The following is an 18238-nucleotide window of genomic DNA, read 5'->3' on the forward strand; positions in this document are numbered from 1 at the left end:
GTGAAAAAAGTAAAAAAGAAAACTAATAAACTGATAGGCATAAATATAAATTTATGAATAATTTATTTAAATGTAAATGGTCTAAAAACATCAGTTAAAAGATAAAGACTGCAGACTGGATAAAAATAAAAGTAAGACCCAACTGTATGCACAGTAAGTCCACAGAAAGCATAATGATCGAGATGGATCTCTACAGATTCATAATGATCCCTAATGATCCAGATGAAAGGGCAGCAAAAGGTAAATGACACAAACACTATTCAAAAAAGATGAAATGGCTATGTGATTACCACACATAACCAACTTCAGAACAAAGAAAGTTACTATAGATGTTTAAAAAAAATCAATATATAAAAACATTGCAACCAAGTAAGGTTTATCCCAGTGACATAAGGCTAAAGAGTTGGAAATAAATTAATGCAATTCATGTATTAAAAAAGCAGAAAAAGCATTTGGCAAAATCCAGTGTTCATTTAAGACTCTTAAAAAAAACTCATCAAAATAGGAACAAATGAATCTTAACTTGATAAAGTTTATCTACAGAAATACCTTCATTTCATTAAGAATGAAACATCATTCTTAATGGTAAGGTATTAAATGTTTTTAACCTAAAATCAGAAAGAAGACAAGGGTGTCTGCTCTCACCACTGTTATTCCATGTCATACTGGAAGTTTTAGCCAGTCCAAGAAGGCAAGAAAAAGGAATAAAAGGCATTTAGACTGAAAAGAAAGCAATAAAACTATCTCTATTCACAGACAACATGATTTTCTACATAGGAACTCTCAAAAATCTACAAAAAAAAATGCATGATCAGTTCAGGGAATTCAATAGCATTTCTATCCACTAGCAGTGAAAATTTAGAAACTAAAACTTCAGAAAAGATTATAGTAGCTTAAAAATTAAATACTTAGGTGTAAATCTGTATACTAAAAAGTATAAAATGTCAATGGAACATATTCAAAAAGACCTAAAGAGGGGTGCTTGGGTGGCTCAGTCTGGTAAGCATTTGCCTTCAGCTCAGGTCATGATCCCAAGGTCCTGGGATCAAGCCCCTCATAAGGCTCCCAGTTCAGTGGGGTGTCTGCTCCTCCCTCTCCCTTTCCATCTGTGCATGTGGTCTTTCTCCTTCCCTCTTCCTCTCTCTTAAATAAATAAATAAATAAATAAATGAATAAATCTTAAAAAAAAAAAAAGTCCTTAAGGAACGGAGGCACATATAAAATTCTTGGATTAGAAATTTCCATATGGATCAGATATCAGTTTTTCCCAAAAGAATCTATGATTTAATACAGTCGTAATAAAAATCCGCTGTAACTACAAAAGATTCATTCTGAAATATATGTGGAAAAGTAAAGAAATTAGAACATCCAAAACAGTTTTGAAAAAGAAGAGCAAATGTGAATACTATTCAACTTTAAGGCATTCCAAATCTATAGTATCAAGACAGAATAGTATTGGTAAAAAGATAAACACATAAAATAATGAAATAGAAGAGATACTCTGGAAATACACTCAAATACTATCAGCTGATTGGACAAAGGTGCAAAAGCAATTCAAAGGAGAAATGCAGTCTTTGCAATAATTGAATCTTGGAACCATTGACATCCATATTAAAAAATAATTATAATCCTCAACCTACATTTGTATCATACACACACACGAAAACTCAAAATGTAAATGTAAACTGATACAAAATGCAAAATAATAAAGCAAATGTAAAACATGAAACTATAAAACTCTAAGGTCAAAACAAAGGAGAAATATTTATGATCTTGGGTGAGGAAAGAGTTCTAAGATATAATGCCAAAATTATGATCTGTCAAAGAAAAAAAAATCAGTGAATTTGACCTCGTCAATATGAAAAATACTTCTGCTCTGTAAGGACACTTTGAAGAGAACAAAAAGACTAGCGACAGACTGAAAGACAGTATTTGCAAATCATGTATTAGATAAAGGACTCTCAAAACTGAACAATAGGAAAACAACCTACATTTTAAAAAATGGGCAGAACATTTTTTAAAAGATTTTATTTATTTGTGAGGGAAAGAGAGAGAGAGAGTGAGCGTGTACAAGCAGGGTGGAGTGGCAGGCAGAGGGATAAACAGGTTCCCCACTGAGCAGGGACCCCAATGGGGGACTCAATCCCAGGACCCAGGGATCATGACCTGAGCTGGAGGCAGACACTTAACCCCCTGAGCCACTCAGGTGCCCCTTGCATTTCAACAGGTATCTTATCAAAGAAGATATGTGGATGAGAAATAAGCATGTCAAAAGAGGCCCAACATCATTAAGGCATTATGGAAAAGTAAAAGTAATGACATACCATTACACATCTAATAGAATGGTTTAAATAAAGAATAATGATAATGCCAAGTATAGATGAAGATGGGAAGAAACAGAAATACTCAAACACTGCTGGTGAGAATATAAAATTGTGTAGCCATTCAGAAAAGAGTTTGACAGTTTCTTATAAACTTAAACATACACTCACCACATAACTAAGTCAACTCACGATAGGTACTTATCCTGGAAAAAAAAAAAAAAAAACTAATCTTGCCCCAAAACACATACATGAATGTATATATTATTTAAAATTGTTTCAAACTAGAAACAATTCAAATATCCTTCAGTGAATGAATGGATACAGAAACTGGCTAGTACATCTACAAATGAAAATACTAAAAGCAATATGAACAAATCATGATACACACAAAAACTTGGATACATCTCGAATGTATTTTTCTAAATGAAATAACCCAGTCTCCAAATATTATGTAACTGTATAAGTCCATTTTATGACATTCTAGAGAAGCAAAAACATAGAACCAGAAAAATCAGTAGTCACCAGGGATGGGGAGGGTCAGGATACGAAGGTCAATGTTAAAAGAGAATTCTTCAGCAGTGTTGACATTTTTGTGTATCCTACTGTGGTGAAGGTTCCAAGAATCTATACAAGTATAAAAACTCATAGTATTGTACAACAATAAAGTGGATTTTACACTATGTAAGTATACAAATTAAATACATAATATTAAAAAAAAAAACTTCTGGAGACATTGCGACAATGTATTTACATTGGAAGAAAATTCTTAGGATTTAAGAGTACAGTAAAATGTTTAAATCTCATACCAGTTAAAGATGGTATGCAAACCAGGTTATTAAGCAAGAGAAAATCAAGAAGCTAGAGGCAATCAAGTAGCAAGGATCAAGAAGCAAGAGTATATAAGCTCTCCTATAAATAACACATAAATGGAGCTTCTTAAAATTCCTCCCTACCACCCAGACAGAGATCAGGGAGTGTGGAGAACAGGAGGATTTACACAAGAGGAAGTGAGGTGAGACCGATATGAGAATAACCTAGCCTTTGCGTCAAATGAAGGGTAATTTTCCAGGTACACTGACTTAACCTCAATTACTGACTTCAGCTCTGTTCTCAATACCACCTGGAACAGAAAATCCATACTTATCTATACCTCTTCAATAGCACCTGCAGAAATCCTGTGACCCGCAACATTTATCACGTCATCAACTCGAGACATAACATATAAATAGCCTTCTTCGTCCATGTAACCAGCATCCATGGTGTCATAGTATCCCTGAAAATAAGAATCAATAAGTCTAATTAGCATGTATTGCTAGGTAATGCAATCATTTAAGTTTGGTATAATATAAAATGTGATAGAAATGGATTAATGGCATGCATTTAACTTTTCTTCATTCCTAGGCTATGGAATTAAACTCCTTTTGATTTTGATAACTTACTAGAATCTCTTTGCTCCACTAATAGCCAGGAATAAATTTAAGCATTTTTATATATATTTAAGTTAGATGTTTGAACTTAGAGTTGTGAAGGTTAGGAACTCAATTTTTTTTTAATGGAGAAGTAACAGTTCAATATTTCCAACATACTTTGGTATTAGAAAGTACTTCTTTGATGGATTTCTTCTTTAATTATATTAATTTTTAAAACTTTTAAAGCTCTCTATAAATAATTACAAAATACAGCGCTAGTTTATTAACATGAATTTGGATTAGACCCGAGCTTCCATGAAATGTAATAATAGGGATGAAATTTAATTTTTAATCAACTCAAAGTAGCAGCACATCTTCACTGGTCCAGAAATCACAACAGAATGAAGAATCAAGAAGAATAAGAAGTAGAACAAAATATTACTTCCAATGCTTTTCAGTTATTTTGACCCTTACGTTAACGAGCACGGGCTTTAGGAACAATTCAGATGAGTCACTATTTGAGCCTCTTATTCTGAGACTCAGGGTGCTCCTCTGTTACACAGGGTAGTGGGCTCTACCCTATAAGCTTCTCCGAAGCACAGATGAGATGGTGTATCTAAGGACGGCAGGCCCTGGCCCACCGTAAGCCCTCAGTAACTGGCCGCTCTGACTGCCACTTCTGTTGGACAGAAAACCTGGAGTACAGTTACAGAGCATGGACCGTGGAACTGGACTTTATGAGTTCCATTTTGAGCTCCAACACTTCTAAACTCCAGGCAATTTACTCAACCTTTTTGAGCGGTGATTAAGCCCTTAGATGAGAAATCTGAAGTCAGGGTAACAAGGCAAGACTATTTACAGAGTCACTCCACATAGGTTAACTGTAAACGGAGACTCTGAAGGAGCTTTCGGTGTTAAAGGTGCCCGTGTTGAAACCACAGGCACACCTTCTTTGCCACTGTCAGGTGTTATTCATCACATCAGGACTCTGATGATTTAACAGCGGCCCATCGGGCAGATAGACTAGACTGGCAGAGCTCAGCTCTGCTGACAAATCTTCCCAGCCACGGTCAGTCGGGGGCTGCTTTAACCTCAGCTGCTGAGGTCATTTAATTTCACGATCTCTTTCTAAAGGAAGCTCTTTTAAATCTTGTCATTGGTCGGCTTGACTAGGTCACCTGTCCTTCACTCAAAAATAATCAAGATAAAATGCTGAACAGGGAGACTTGTTTTTGTTTTTGTTTTTATATGAAATCCTAACCATTCTCTTATTTTTTTTTTCTTTTCGCCTACTGCCTAATGAGAACCAAGAATCTCTTGGAAAGAAATAGAAGTCAAAGGACAGCAGCAATATGATGGCGGGACCTGACATGTATCATCAGTAAATCATTGTTATAAACATAAAACACATCACCATGATATGGAGAAACAGGTAAATAACAAGACAAAAAGTAGAACAATTTTTATCATCCAGGTGGCTGGAATTTGTGCTGTAGGAACACCATGTCTAGCATGTGTCTGTATTTTAAAATGGGAACTTAAAATAAAAAGCTAGGAGAACATTTAAGAACAAATATTAAAAATAGGTAAAAGAATGGAAAAATACAACTGTGGGGAATCCAAATGAACTTTGCTCACATAACCAGCTGTAGAGAAGATTAAGGGGTTCTAGGGACAGGGCAGGTGCTCTCAGTCTATAACAGGATTCAATGCAGGGAGGAATAGAGATAGTCCCCTAAAAGTCTTTAACTTAATAAAAACTTTCCTGATATTGAGGGCTGCTAAATTTCAGGAAAATGTGCTAAGAAGAACAGAAATGTCTATGCCCAGAGACTGATAAAAAATAAATATAAAAATGATTTACTTTAATCATTGTGGTTTGGGCATTCTTGTTTCTGAGATCTGGAACTTGGTCCAGATAAACTTGAAAAGTTGTACTGTTATCTACGATGCCAGGACTAAGTGCTCAACTTAACAGGCAAGAAGTACTTTGGAAGGTTTTTAAAAAAAGTATAATAAAGTTCTTACAGGAAATTTCTCAAAGTATAAATGCTTGAATGCCTCCTGATTCTTCCAGAGTCCTGAAAAAGCCCCAGGCGGTAATGGCAACCTTATAGAAAAACAAAGCAGTTAGGATTATGATCAAAGTGGTAATAAAGATAGATTGAGTAGAATACTTTCTAGTGTGATGGATAACTGCAAGTCAATCCCACATTGAAATACAACCCCGAAACCTGCTGGACATATCATGTCTGACTAAGGCTAAAGTAGATGGCCATGCGTATCATTGAGGGATGACTACAGTTTCTGGAAAGGGCACAAAAGAAGCATAACATCTGCAAAAAGGAACCACAAATGCATCACCAAATTACTTTTTAGGACAAATATCCTTCTACCATAGGCAAATAATTTTTTTTAATTAAAAAAAAAATTTAAGTACCAAGCTCCCAACTGCCCCCTCTGCCCATCTCTGTGTGATGAAATGTTCCAGTTCAACATTCCACAAACAATCTCATCTTCACAATCAATCTGCCTCAGGGAATTCTCTCTCTCTACGCCCTCTTGCATTCTTCCTTTTTAGGACCATCCCAATGTATGTGATTTCTCATTGGATGAACACATGGAAATACTGGAGAATATGAAATATAACCTATCATATGATCATTGTCTTTCTCTGATTGACTTGTTTCACTTAGCATAATGCCCACTGATTTGAGGAATTTGAGAAACAAGATAGAGGATCATGGGGAAAGGGAGGAAAAAAATGAAACAAGATGAAACCGGAGAGGGAGACAAACCATCAGAGACTCTGAATCTCAGGAGACAAACTGAGGGTTGCTGGAGGGGAGGGGGGCTGGGAGGGATGGGGTGGCTGGGGGATGGACACGGGGAAGGGCATGTGCTATGGTGAGTGCTGTGAATTGGGTAAGACTGATGATTCACAGACCTGTACCCCTAAAACAAATAATACATTGTATGTTAATAAAAAATAATAAATTTGTTGGTTAAAAATGATAAAATAAAATATAAGATAGGATGTGCCCTTCTTTTCAATCAATTTGCTCTTATATTTCTTGCTTTCCTCCGTAATCTGGAACAGGTGTTCTACACCTGGCAGGGCTCCATCTTTGTCTGTCTGTACAGGTAAATGAACAAGTTCTCACACTGGTCCCCTGCAGGAGGTGTCCCCTAACGAAAATAACCACTCAGATTGTTTTCTGGACACAAGACCCTTTTAGATGCTTTAACGTTGGGAAATTGAGATATTGTGAAACTCAAGGAATTTCAAAAAACTTCCCTCTCCAGGCTCATGCCATAAAAAATACGAAGTGAGGTAACGACTTCACAGAACTGATGCTGAGAATACTGGAAACAAAGTAGACAGGCCACATGAGGCAATGTCACGCATCCCCTACCCCAATATTAGACCTTTGAGGCTCTGAATTGTATTCTCACATTCTGTCAGACAGAAAGTGCTGCTACAGGTGGGATCGGCGGCCCAGCTCCACCATCCTGCCAGCCTCCCGGGAGGCCCTCCCCTTGAGAGGGCTTCATTTTGTACTATTTTACAATGGAGGAACAAATGCAACATCTGCATTTCTGGGCCTCATGTTGTTGCATAAAATGCGTATGAAAGCAGTCTGTAGGAGGCCTGGGTGACTCAGTGGGTTAAAGCCTCTGCCTTCAGCTCAGGTCATGATCTCAGGGTCCTGGGATGGAACCCTGCATCAGGCTCTCTGCTCAGCAGGGAACCTGCTTTCTCCTCTCTGTCTGCCTTTCTGCCTACTTGTGATCTGTCTGTCAAATAAATAAATAAAATCTTAAAAAAAAAAGAAAGCAGTTTGTCAGGAGAACGACAGAGATTCTGCTGTTGTTACTCTCGCTGTTCATCGCTAAGCCTGCGCGTCAAGGCAGAGGCTGAAGATGGTCCCTTTGTGTCCTTGTAACTGACTTTGCTACATCAGTCTCAAGGCTCTATGTATGTAATTTCACTTTGTCAGTTTGTTTTTACTGTTAATATTTTATAGACAAGCATAAATCATTCGTTATTAAACATGGAAATAAAATATGAATAGGACAGCCACCAAAATACACTCCATTCAGCAGTATTTTCAGGACGCTGAGGATAAAGAGGCAAGAGGACAGCAGGAAGGGGTGGTAGATGGTAAATCAAAGCCAATTCGGGCCAGAAGTGATCATAGTAATGAGGGAAGCCGGCTATATGTAAAATAAAAGAATTGACAAAAATCTCGATGGACCTGGGCGCTGCTTACATATTAAATAAATAATTTTCCGTTGTTCCTCCCCCCCAAATATATCCTGATATAGAATCCTTTCCGTTTTTCATGGTGATAGTTTTAAACTATAAGAAAAATAAAAAGTAACTGTGATAATAAATGGCAACGGAAACTCAGGCAACTTTGGGGACATCAGAGAGCGCTGGGGTCTGAGGCAAATTAGAACTCGGACACCAAGTCTAATGGGAGCACCTGTTCCTTAGCCCCATCTGATTGCTGGTATACAGAAATGCCCATCCAAATCCTGAAATACTTAACACTGCCCATTCTAAAAACTGTGTATGTAGAAGGACATGCTGTTAAATAAGCCTCTCTTTCATTTTACCTACCCCACATACAAATTTTGATCCTCAGCAATCCCCCACATTGCCTCCTCCCAGTAGAGACTCCTACGTATTTGCACTTATAATCCCAGAGAATTAGTACTTTGGGTACTGTGGGCAATCTGAGTTTCCTGGTGGCCTAGTATGCACCTGTGCACATGGATGGAGAGTGTAGCATTTTCTGGTGAGTGTTATTAGAGAGAAAAGGAATATTTTACACTTTCCAGAAGTTGGTTACATCTGCAACCTCCGTCCTTAAAAAGAAGATGCCTTGATAATTTAGGTTTTCTCTTACTTCCTGAGAGAACTATGATACCAACAATTAGTAACAGATAGATTATATTCTTATAATTAATTAAAACATAGACAATTAAATTGTATGTAGCCATCCTCCAAGGGAACACATTAACAAACTTTTAGCACATGGGCTTTTTCAGCTGTTGCACATTTTAAACACTTAAATTTTTTGAACAACAGGGACAGTAGGGATTTTTATACAATTTCTCACTCCTGCATAAATTTGTATATACCTATAGACCTTGAGAATTAAAAACATAACAAGGATATGATACAGAGACAGTGCATAAAATGGAAGGAATAAATCAAGGCCCAATGTTATTCTTCTTTAAGGACCAAAGAAATAAGATGATTGAAAAAAAAAAAAAGAAAAGAAAATCAGATGTATGGGAACTAGGAAAAAACAATATTTTAGGAGCCACTACAGTAGAATTTTAATAATGACTGAATATTCAACAAGGTCATAGAAACACAGATTTTGTTTGAGAGTGATTCGTGAGAGGTCAGGGGACTTACCGATGAAGATATATTGAGTGTTCTCAGGACTGTCTGTGGCGCAGACAATAACAGGAGTGATTAAAAAGTAAACAGGAAGTAAGTAAGTGGAGACCACACTTTTTTAAAAGTTTTTAAAAGTTTGTGGGTGACTGGAAGGAAAGATATGTTATTATTGGTTTAAGGCAAAGAAGCAGGTCAATTTAAGATGGGAAAGATGTGACTAGAAGTAGCCAGTGAAGAGACTATGAAGTTAGAGAAGAAAACACCAGAGGAATTATGTTTTATTCATTCATTCATGTATGCATATGTGCATTAACTCGTGTATTTATTTTCTCCATTCAATCAATATTTGTTGGATGCTTGATATTCCTCAGTCACCACGTTAGAGATTGATGATATAAAGATATAAATTCCGGTCTCAGACACATGAAGGGCCTGGCATAATGTGTGTTATAAGATACTTAGTATTTTTATGATACAGATGCAGAGAAAGACATCACGAATGATGTCTATTCCATTAAGTTAGTGCAATAATGTAAAGATGTTTGTCAGGCAAGTTTGATGGCAGCTCCTTAGACTCTGTACCAGCAGGAGCTCTTGGAAGGGAAAGTGTTATCCCTGAATCTAAGCCCACACCTAAAAGCCAAGGTGTGGATCTGCCGGAAACGGCATATGTGCCTCCCGATCATTTGTGAGATGTTCCAGAAAACTGCTTCAATATCCCCAAATCTCATTGAGGAACAGGCCGGAGAGCAAGATAAGAGATTGCAATTAGTAATTAGCAGGATAAAACGAGAAATACTATCTGTTCTTCACTAATAAAGCACAATATTTTTTAAAAATTCAGATGTTGCAATTTCAATATTAGAAAGGGCGTCTAAAAAAAGATCCTTGAAAGATGCCATATAATGGTCCAAAAGAAAAGCAGGAACAGAGAAGAGAAGCAACAAGCTCCAGAAAAAAGTTAGGTATATAAGACCTAGAGTAGATTTTTTTAAAAAGAATTCCAAATTAACATTTTTCTTGTTGAATAGCCTAATGACTACCCTATTCCTTCTGGAATAATGGATGCCATGATCCTCTTCTTCTGAAGTTACAGAAAAAGAAAACTGTTTTCTGCAGTTACAATAACATAAAGATACGGTAGACTGACAGAAGGAGGGGAAGATTTGAAAATACTGAGACACAGGCTGGTTAGTCTCTGCACTCCTCCTTCAAAGCCAAGATAAAATGCTACTACTCTGTGATGATACCTTTCCCAACTCTTTCTTTCTTTCTTTTTTTAAAAATTTTTTTTAATAAACATACAATATATTTTTATCCCCAGGGGTACAGGTCTGTGAATCACCAGGTTTATACACTTCACAGCACTCACCATAGCACATACCCTCCCCAATGTCCATAACCCCACCCCCCTCTCCCAAACCCCCTCCCCCCTCCCAACTCTTTCAAGCAGAGTGAAAGGGAACTTTGGTTGCAACCTGTCCAGTTGTGAATCAAGAGGTACCCTCAGAGAATGTCTTTCCTCAGAGACCAATCTTAAGGGGAAAGAGAAATAACTGAAGTGATCCCGTGTGTGTGTGTGTGTGTGTGTGTGTGCGCGCGCACACGCGCGCGCGCACATACACCTGAGCACACACTGATGGGGAAGCATGGGAGTGCTGAGAAATCCTTAAATACATAAGAAAGGAAGGCAATGCTCATCGATGTAGAACGCTGACATTCAAGATCACTCTGGAGTGTAAAACTCTTAGGTCTTCCTTCCCAGATAATATAGGATGGTCTGTATTTACTGTTCCATTAGGAATCCCCACAATAACAGAAGTAAATTGAAGATATAACTCCTGTTGCCTAGAGAATTCTGGGATTAGATCCCAATTTGCCCTCCCAGCATTTCCTATGGAGTCTGAGGCTTCACTTGAGATTTTCATATGAAGCTACTTTTTGTCTCCCCACAAAGAGACTGATGAGACCGTAACTTCTTTCTTTCTGGACAAAAGACCAGGTTATAAATGTGAATTCTAGCAGTGTCCCTCACTGTGAAAGATGTTTAGATATACCCATGTCTAAAATGAGGATAATATCTGTCCCACGGTCTACACCCCAGTGATGTCATAAGGCTAATAAAAGGTCATACTAAAATTTGCATCTGATATTTAGAAAGGAACACGTGTCATCCTCAGTTTTATACAAAGGATATACTGATGAAAAGAGAGCCGTCCTGACCCTCTCCCAAGACAGCAGCAAAGTGACTATAAAGGGAAGCTATAACACACACCATTAGGGGACAGGAGTTCAATATCTGGAGGCTGAGAAACCAGCAGGCACCAGAGCAGAAGCCACGTGGACCCTGCCCTATAGCTCCCTCCTACTCCACCACTGTCTGCAGGGCACAGCCTCCTCCCCACCCCCAGAGCACACAGCAGGAGACGGGCAAGCTCGGCTATCAGTAGCAACAACTAGATCTGGTCCAAGAAAATGCAGGCCCAGAACAGAGGCCTCATTTTTTTTTTTTTTCCTTTTCAAGAAAACCTGAATACCGTGGAAAAGATTTATTAGTCAGTACAAGTTGGTTTTGATCAACTATTGCCCACTTGTTACAGTAGGCAGAGACCTATGGCTTTAATAACCTCGAGCAGTGTGGTACTGAGGAAGGCAACTGCAGTGAAAATGTTCTTTCACGCCCTGCTCTGTGTTGCTTGGAAATTACTGGCTGTTTTACTTCTGCACTTTAGAGCTCTGGATGCAATTGCAGGGACACCTCCCACAAGTCGTGAACATTCTGTATTCATAGCAACTCAGACACCATAACTTTCCCACTAAATTAACTGCCTGGGGTAGGTTTCAAAAATCAAAGAAATCTGCTAACATCTACAAAGACACGTAGTTTCTCTTCTACTAGAAAGGCAAAATCTGTGAAAGCAGAGAACGTACGAAAGCTACGGGACTCCTGTTTATTACAACCTAAGGTGTACAGTAGTTTAAGGAATCACTTAAATGTCTCCCTTCCAGGGAAGGGATCCCCAGGACAGAAAAAGAGTGATTTCTAAAAAGCATTAACAAAGAAGTGGAAAAAAGGAAGTGGAACAAGAGTTTTCTGTTCTTCAACATTTCCACATACCACTATTTCTCATTTTAGGTGAATTGTCTTAATATGATAAAAAGAATCATTACACTTACTTAACATCTCAAAAAGAGTGGAAATAGGATTATAGCTTCAGATTGTAAAGAAACTGTTAGAGAAAGATAGTTTCCGATGTTATTTATCCTATCTAGAGCAGATTTTATAATGAACAGGACTTATAAAAGCAAATAAATCTAGGCTCAAAACAATGAGTCATTTTTTATTAACTTATCATAATATAGTTTGAGATCCACACATTTCAAATATTCCATACAGTCTTTCCCCATATTTTTGTAATTATACTACAAGTATAATTAGTGAACATAAGTAACATTTGGGAGTGCTGCCCTTCCAAACTGCTCCTACTCAGTCACCATACAAAATAATGAAGAAAAGCATGGGTATGAATAATTGAACGGGGCATCTAACTCTGGCCAGGGCTCACTCCCAGGCGTGATTTTTGGACACCGTCTCAGTTTTAAGTCCCCCATGGACCCTAATTATTCTTATTACGGTGGTCTCACCCCATATATATGCACAAATACTAAAACATAGCAAAAGACCATAGAAACAAGAATTTTTTTCTGGAAGAAAAGTTGTAATTTTGCTTTTAAAATTATTTGGCAAGAAGATACACATTTTAGCTTACATTTGGCTATTCTCAGCAGTTACTGTATATATTCAGAAATTGTACAGAGCGGGAAAAGACCTAAACACTGTTTGCACATGAGATGAAAATTTTATGAAGACTAAACTGACCCCGAAGTTGCTACAAGGTTCAATTTCAAAGGTATTTAATTAAATATGTGTTAACTTTTGTTGTAAGTTTTTCAAACTTGAGGGTCAATACGTTTCTTAAAATTCAGAATCTCAGATGTTTTGTGGACCCTGCCACCAGTCATAATCCCTCTTACAGTCCACCAAGGTTTTTTGGGTGCCCATGTAGCCAATATCAGGAATGAAGCCTGCTGTCAGATCCCATGTGGTCTGCCTGAAAAAAAATATTCTCTCTCAAATTACACACTATTTTTTTAAAAACCGGAACAATCTTCATTAAGTCAAAAAGCTGTGCTTTTTTCTTCCCCTTAATTCAATTAAACATATATTTATTATGAGCTCTTAAAAAGCATTCATTGACTATTTCACATTCTGGATGAACGGTGTATCCCCTCAAGGCACAGAGAACAGCTATGGACTAAGAGAAACATGTCTTATTGATAGATGTTAAATGTGAAAACGTCCTACGTATGCTACAGGCAGCCACTGAGATGTACAAATAATTTTGAGGTTGATGGGTTAGGGTGGAAAGGCCACTGGAGAAGTGGTTTTCAAAAGGAAATCCTTGCTCTCCCAGATAAAAACAAGTTCCTAAAAAAACATTTCACGAATTATTCTTAAAAAGAGAGAAAGAGAGAGAGAGAGATCTTGGTGGGAACATTTTTTCCTGTTTTTTTCTACTTTATCTTTTGAATACAATTATATATATATATATATATATATATATATATAATTTTCAAACATCTAGTTTCACCATGAACTTAAGGAAGGAATCAAACTCCACTGCATGTCATAACATATGATATCTTCAAATAATTCACATAGAAATTTCAGAATCCCAGATCAGTACAATGAAATTCCCTGTTCAGGAATGCAAAGGGAAAAAAATAATTCTGAATTGGTGATGATCTAAACAACAGAAGGCTTCGAGGCAATACCTGTGTTACTCTTAAGTACTAGAAGCAACATTAATGACTTCAAGAAAAAATACAGTCTATATGGCCTTTTGCTATATTTTATTATTTTTGAATGGAAGTAGGGCAAAGCCACCAAAAATGAGAATGACAGAACACGTGAAGGGTATAAAACTGCTGGCATCAAACACTCCCCCTGGGATTGTACATGAGTTGTTTTGTGAAATAGACTCACTAACAGATTACAAAAAGTATGCTGCTAGAGTGCTTTTAAAGGCTCTCAAAAGCCATGTGCTTCCCTAAGTAAGCTAAACCACCACCTACAATCTTGTTCAGATTAATAATTTCTTAGAACGCCATCCCCCCATCCCTACCATTTTCCCCCTAAGAGGTCAGATTTCAACCAGTTCTATGTTAACATACGAGGCTCAGAATAAGATAAATAAATGGTATATTCAGTATTTAATTTTTCCATTTTGCCAACATTATGTCTTAAAATTTAAACTTGAAAAAAGTAATATAGTGCTTACATCTTTAGGGATAACATGAGAATCTGAGAATTTTATCATAAAGTGTATCCGATCTGTTAGCTTTTTGTAAGGTTATAGTATTTTGACCCGAAAAAATATTCTTTTTTAAGTTGCTGTTTTTCTATTCATTTTCACAGAATTTTAAATGATAGGTTTTTTTTTTAATCTAGCTCCATCTCTGTTGTTGTAAATGCCAAGATCTCATACATTTTTACTGCTGAATAACAGTCTATTGTATAAATCCACCACATTTTCCTTCCCCCCTTCCTCAGATATAGGGTTTAGGTTTGGGTTAGGGTTTGGGTATAGGGTTAGGTTTAGGGACAGGTGAGGGTATATGTCTGATATCCTGCAGTTCAGAGACCTAACCTGAGACAATTTCATACCTCAGGTTAGGTCTCTGACCTGAGACAGGATGCCAAGTCATAAGAATTCATTTTACTTTTTTATTTCATTTCATTTCATTTCATTTTTTAAAGGAAGTTCCACACCCAGCGTAGAGCCCTGTGCAGGGGTTCAACTCACAAGCCTGAGTTCAAGACCTGAGCTGAGACCAAGAGTCAGATACTCAACCGACTGAGCCACCCAGGAGCCCGAAGAATTCTTTTATTTTTTTCCCAAAAATTTTTTTAAATAAATGGGAAAACAAATCTTTTTTCAGGCCTGACATAAAATGTTCTTTATTTATAGTAGCTCCTTCTGCCAAGTTCTACTACTAAACCACATGAGTAAGGATGCCAATGTCTTGCTCATCAGGGGCACTAAAGCAACCTGTATTAATTATTAAAATGTCACATCCTGCTTGTCCCCCAATTTTTTTAAAGATTTTATTTATTTATTTGAAAGACAGAGATCACAAGCAGGCAGAGAGGCAGGCAGAGGGAGAGGAGGAAGCAGGCTCCCTGCTGAGCAGAGAACCCGACTCGGGACTCGATCCCAGGACCCTGAAATCAAGACCTGAGCCGAAGGCAGAGGCTTTCAACCCACTGAGCCGCCCAGGTGCCTGCTTGTCCCCCAATTTAACCAACTTCCACTTCAGTAATATTTTGACTTCAAATTTTGACACCTTGCTTACAATTGAACAAGGATGAAAAATGTTAGCAAGGGATTGTGGTATTTCCTGAGTCAGGGATTTTATATTATGCTGCTATTTGACTCAGTAATGATACTTTTAGAAATTATTCAGTACTATAGTGATTATCAGAAAAGGAGAAAAGACAGCACAAAGATGTTCAATATGTCATTATTTATAATCATAAATATTCAAAAAAGACTAAGAGCTCTAGAATGGGGATAAACATTTTTAGGGGCAGAGTTAAAGTGAATGATGCTCATGAGACAAGTTTAAGGGAAAACAGCAATACAAAGATGAACTGAATTGTTTTGACAATCTACAATGCATGCCAAAAGGAAAAAGTCATATATACTATAAAATTAATGTTGTATTGCCAAAGGGTGGGAGCATAGAATCTTTATATACTTCTTTAGATTTCTGGTATTTAAGTTACATTATAGCATCAAAAAATATTTAAAATGCAAGATTTATCTTTAAAAAAAATCATATCTAGGCACACCTGGGTGGCTCAGTGGGTTAAAGCGTCTGCCTTTGGCTCAGGTCATGATTTCAGGGTCCTGGGATGGAGCCCCACATCGGGCTCTCTGCTCAGCAGGGAGCCTGCTTCTCTCTCTCTGCCTGCCTCTCTGCCTACTTGTGATCTCTGTCTGTAAATAAATAGATAAAATGTTTAAAAAAAATCATACCTAAATCTGTTCCACTTTATGGGGTTTCCATGTTTATTAATTAATTTATTTTTTAATTTAAATTCAATTAGCCAACATATGGTACATCATTAGTTTCTGGTGCAGTGTTCAATGATTCATTACTGGTATAACACCCAGTGCTCATCAGATTGTGTGCCCTCCTTAATGGGGTTTCCCTCTTTAAACAACAGGAGTTGGCATTATGTATTCTCAAACAATGCATGAGCTTCTTTTGCAACCCCCTCCCTGGTACTATCATCACAACCACTCCAATTTTTTCTTAATATTATATATCAATTCTTGCTCTCTTATATAATAGTATTGAAAATTTTTCTTACTTTACCACAATATTTCCTAAACATCGAGCCTTCAGTTTTTGCATGTTGTCATCCAAAATCATAACTGCAAAGTAAAATATAAACAAATAATATAAATTTGAATAAAAATGCATAACCTTAAAGCTTAAACTTTTCCATGTTTCCTATTTCTAACCCCAAAAACTGTCACTTGACAGACATCTTTTAATTCCTATGAGACCATGAACATACAACTATGCTAACATGTCTCACAAAAAATTAAAAGAGCCCACGCTTTGATTCTTAACAAGATCATGAATTTTCCCTCAGAACCTCCCTTAAGTAAATACAGTGCATTTCAAACATGCTCTTAATTTCATAATCCATGTTTATACCCACTTTAACATGGACTTCTATTCTACTAAAAAACATCAAAAATATATGCAGCTTTTCAAAAATTAAGGGAAACAAATCAAGTTCTAACATTACAAAAAAAAATATTTCAAGCACTAAAAATAAAGCTTAATATCCACTTCTGAGCCTTCAAGATCCATTTAATTCCCAAATATTATCCCGGTGCTTTCTGCAGCACCCTGACAATCCTGAAAGGTTTTAGGAGGCCGAAGCTTGAATCCACATTCCGTAACCCCTAATGCAACCTGGAAACGAGGATATATCATCGCATTTTAAGCTCTAATTGATCCTTTGTGTGGCTTCATTTATCCAGGTTATTCTACTGAGTGAAGCTATGAGAAAAGGAGGATTTTGTCCCCAGAAAAAGTTAATCATTCCCTTCTTTGTGTTTCCAGAGCACTTCGTTTTAAGGTTCTATTCTGACCATAAGTAGTGGCATAAATATTCCTCTCACAAGATTGGGAGGTCATTAAGGGTAGAAGTCATGCCTCACTATGTTTCCCCAAATCCCAGTACAGTGACCAATTTTCTCTGTGGCCCTGTACACGTATTACGCCTTTAATTTCTCTGTATAAAAAGTAAGAGTGATTCTTTTCTCAGTGTTGTTTTAAGAATTACTTGAAGAAAAAAGTGACAAGCTTGTGTAAGGTACTCAATGCATGCGACACTTAGGTTACATTGAGTATTTTTCACACACAAAAAATGGTTATCTTGCCTTTCCCAAGTGGATACCACTTTTTTTATTATAATACTGAATACTACTTATGCTTCTGAATATCTAATCACAAAACATAAAAATCCTAAGTCATAAAACCACTACCTCCTTGGGTATAGATACCTCAGTTCTAACATTTAACCTATGTGATCAGTAAGCCGATGGCTTTCAGACAAGAAGTTTCTGTACTGAAATTTCATGAGGCATCAAAGCTTAACTCTTTCTTAAAGCTGGATATAAAAATACTGAAAGGGAAATGTATTTAACATCTCCCACAAACATCAGCCCCTAAAAATGGCTCAACACAAAGCAATTTTTCTGATAAAAGGAGCAGGGATGATAGAACCGTTCAAAGTGAGGATTTCACTAAAGCTAGGTTCACCTTCCCATGCCTGGAAAAGTCATTGACTTCACAGAAAATCTGTTCCTGCCCTAAAAAAAAAAAAAAAATCTAAATTTTCTTTTTATAAATACATCTGCATTAGGCTAAGTCAAATGATCCACATTTCTTTAACTAATCATTATACTAGAAAGAAAATAAAATATTTTTATGTCAGA

General features: G+C 36.9%; 1 protein-coding gene across 2 annotated transcripts in view; it reads right to left on the bottom strand.

The window, feature by feature from the left end:
- The window catches only part of ACSS3 (acyl-CoA synthetase short chain family member 3), a 153407-nt gene that overhangs the window by 15695 nt on the left and 119474 nt on the right, over positions 1 to 18238 (bottom strand). For both annotated transcript variants that reach the window (XM_032346903.1, XM_032346904.1), the window contains exons 11-13: positions 16594 to 16657; positions 5762 to 5843; positions 3475 to 3597 (exon numbers count right to left, since the gene is read on the bottom strand). In XM_032346903.1, the coding sequence (XP_032202794.1) occupies positions 3475 to 3597; positions 5762 to 5843; positions 16594 to 16657 (269 nt within the window). The remainder of the gene's footprint in view (positions 1 to 3474; positions 3598 to 5761; positions 5844 to 16593; positions 16658 to 18238) is intronic.

Source organism: Mustela erminea, chromosome 6, assembly GCF_009829155.1.
Source record: "Mustela erminea isolate mMusErm1 chromosome 6, mMusErm1.Pri, whole genome shotgun sequence".
Classification (NCBI taxonomy): Eukaryota; Metazoa; Chordata; class Mammalia; order Carnivora; family Mustelidae; genus Mustela; species Mustela erminea.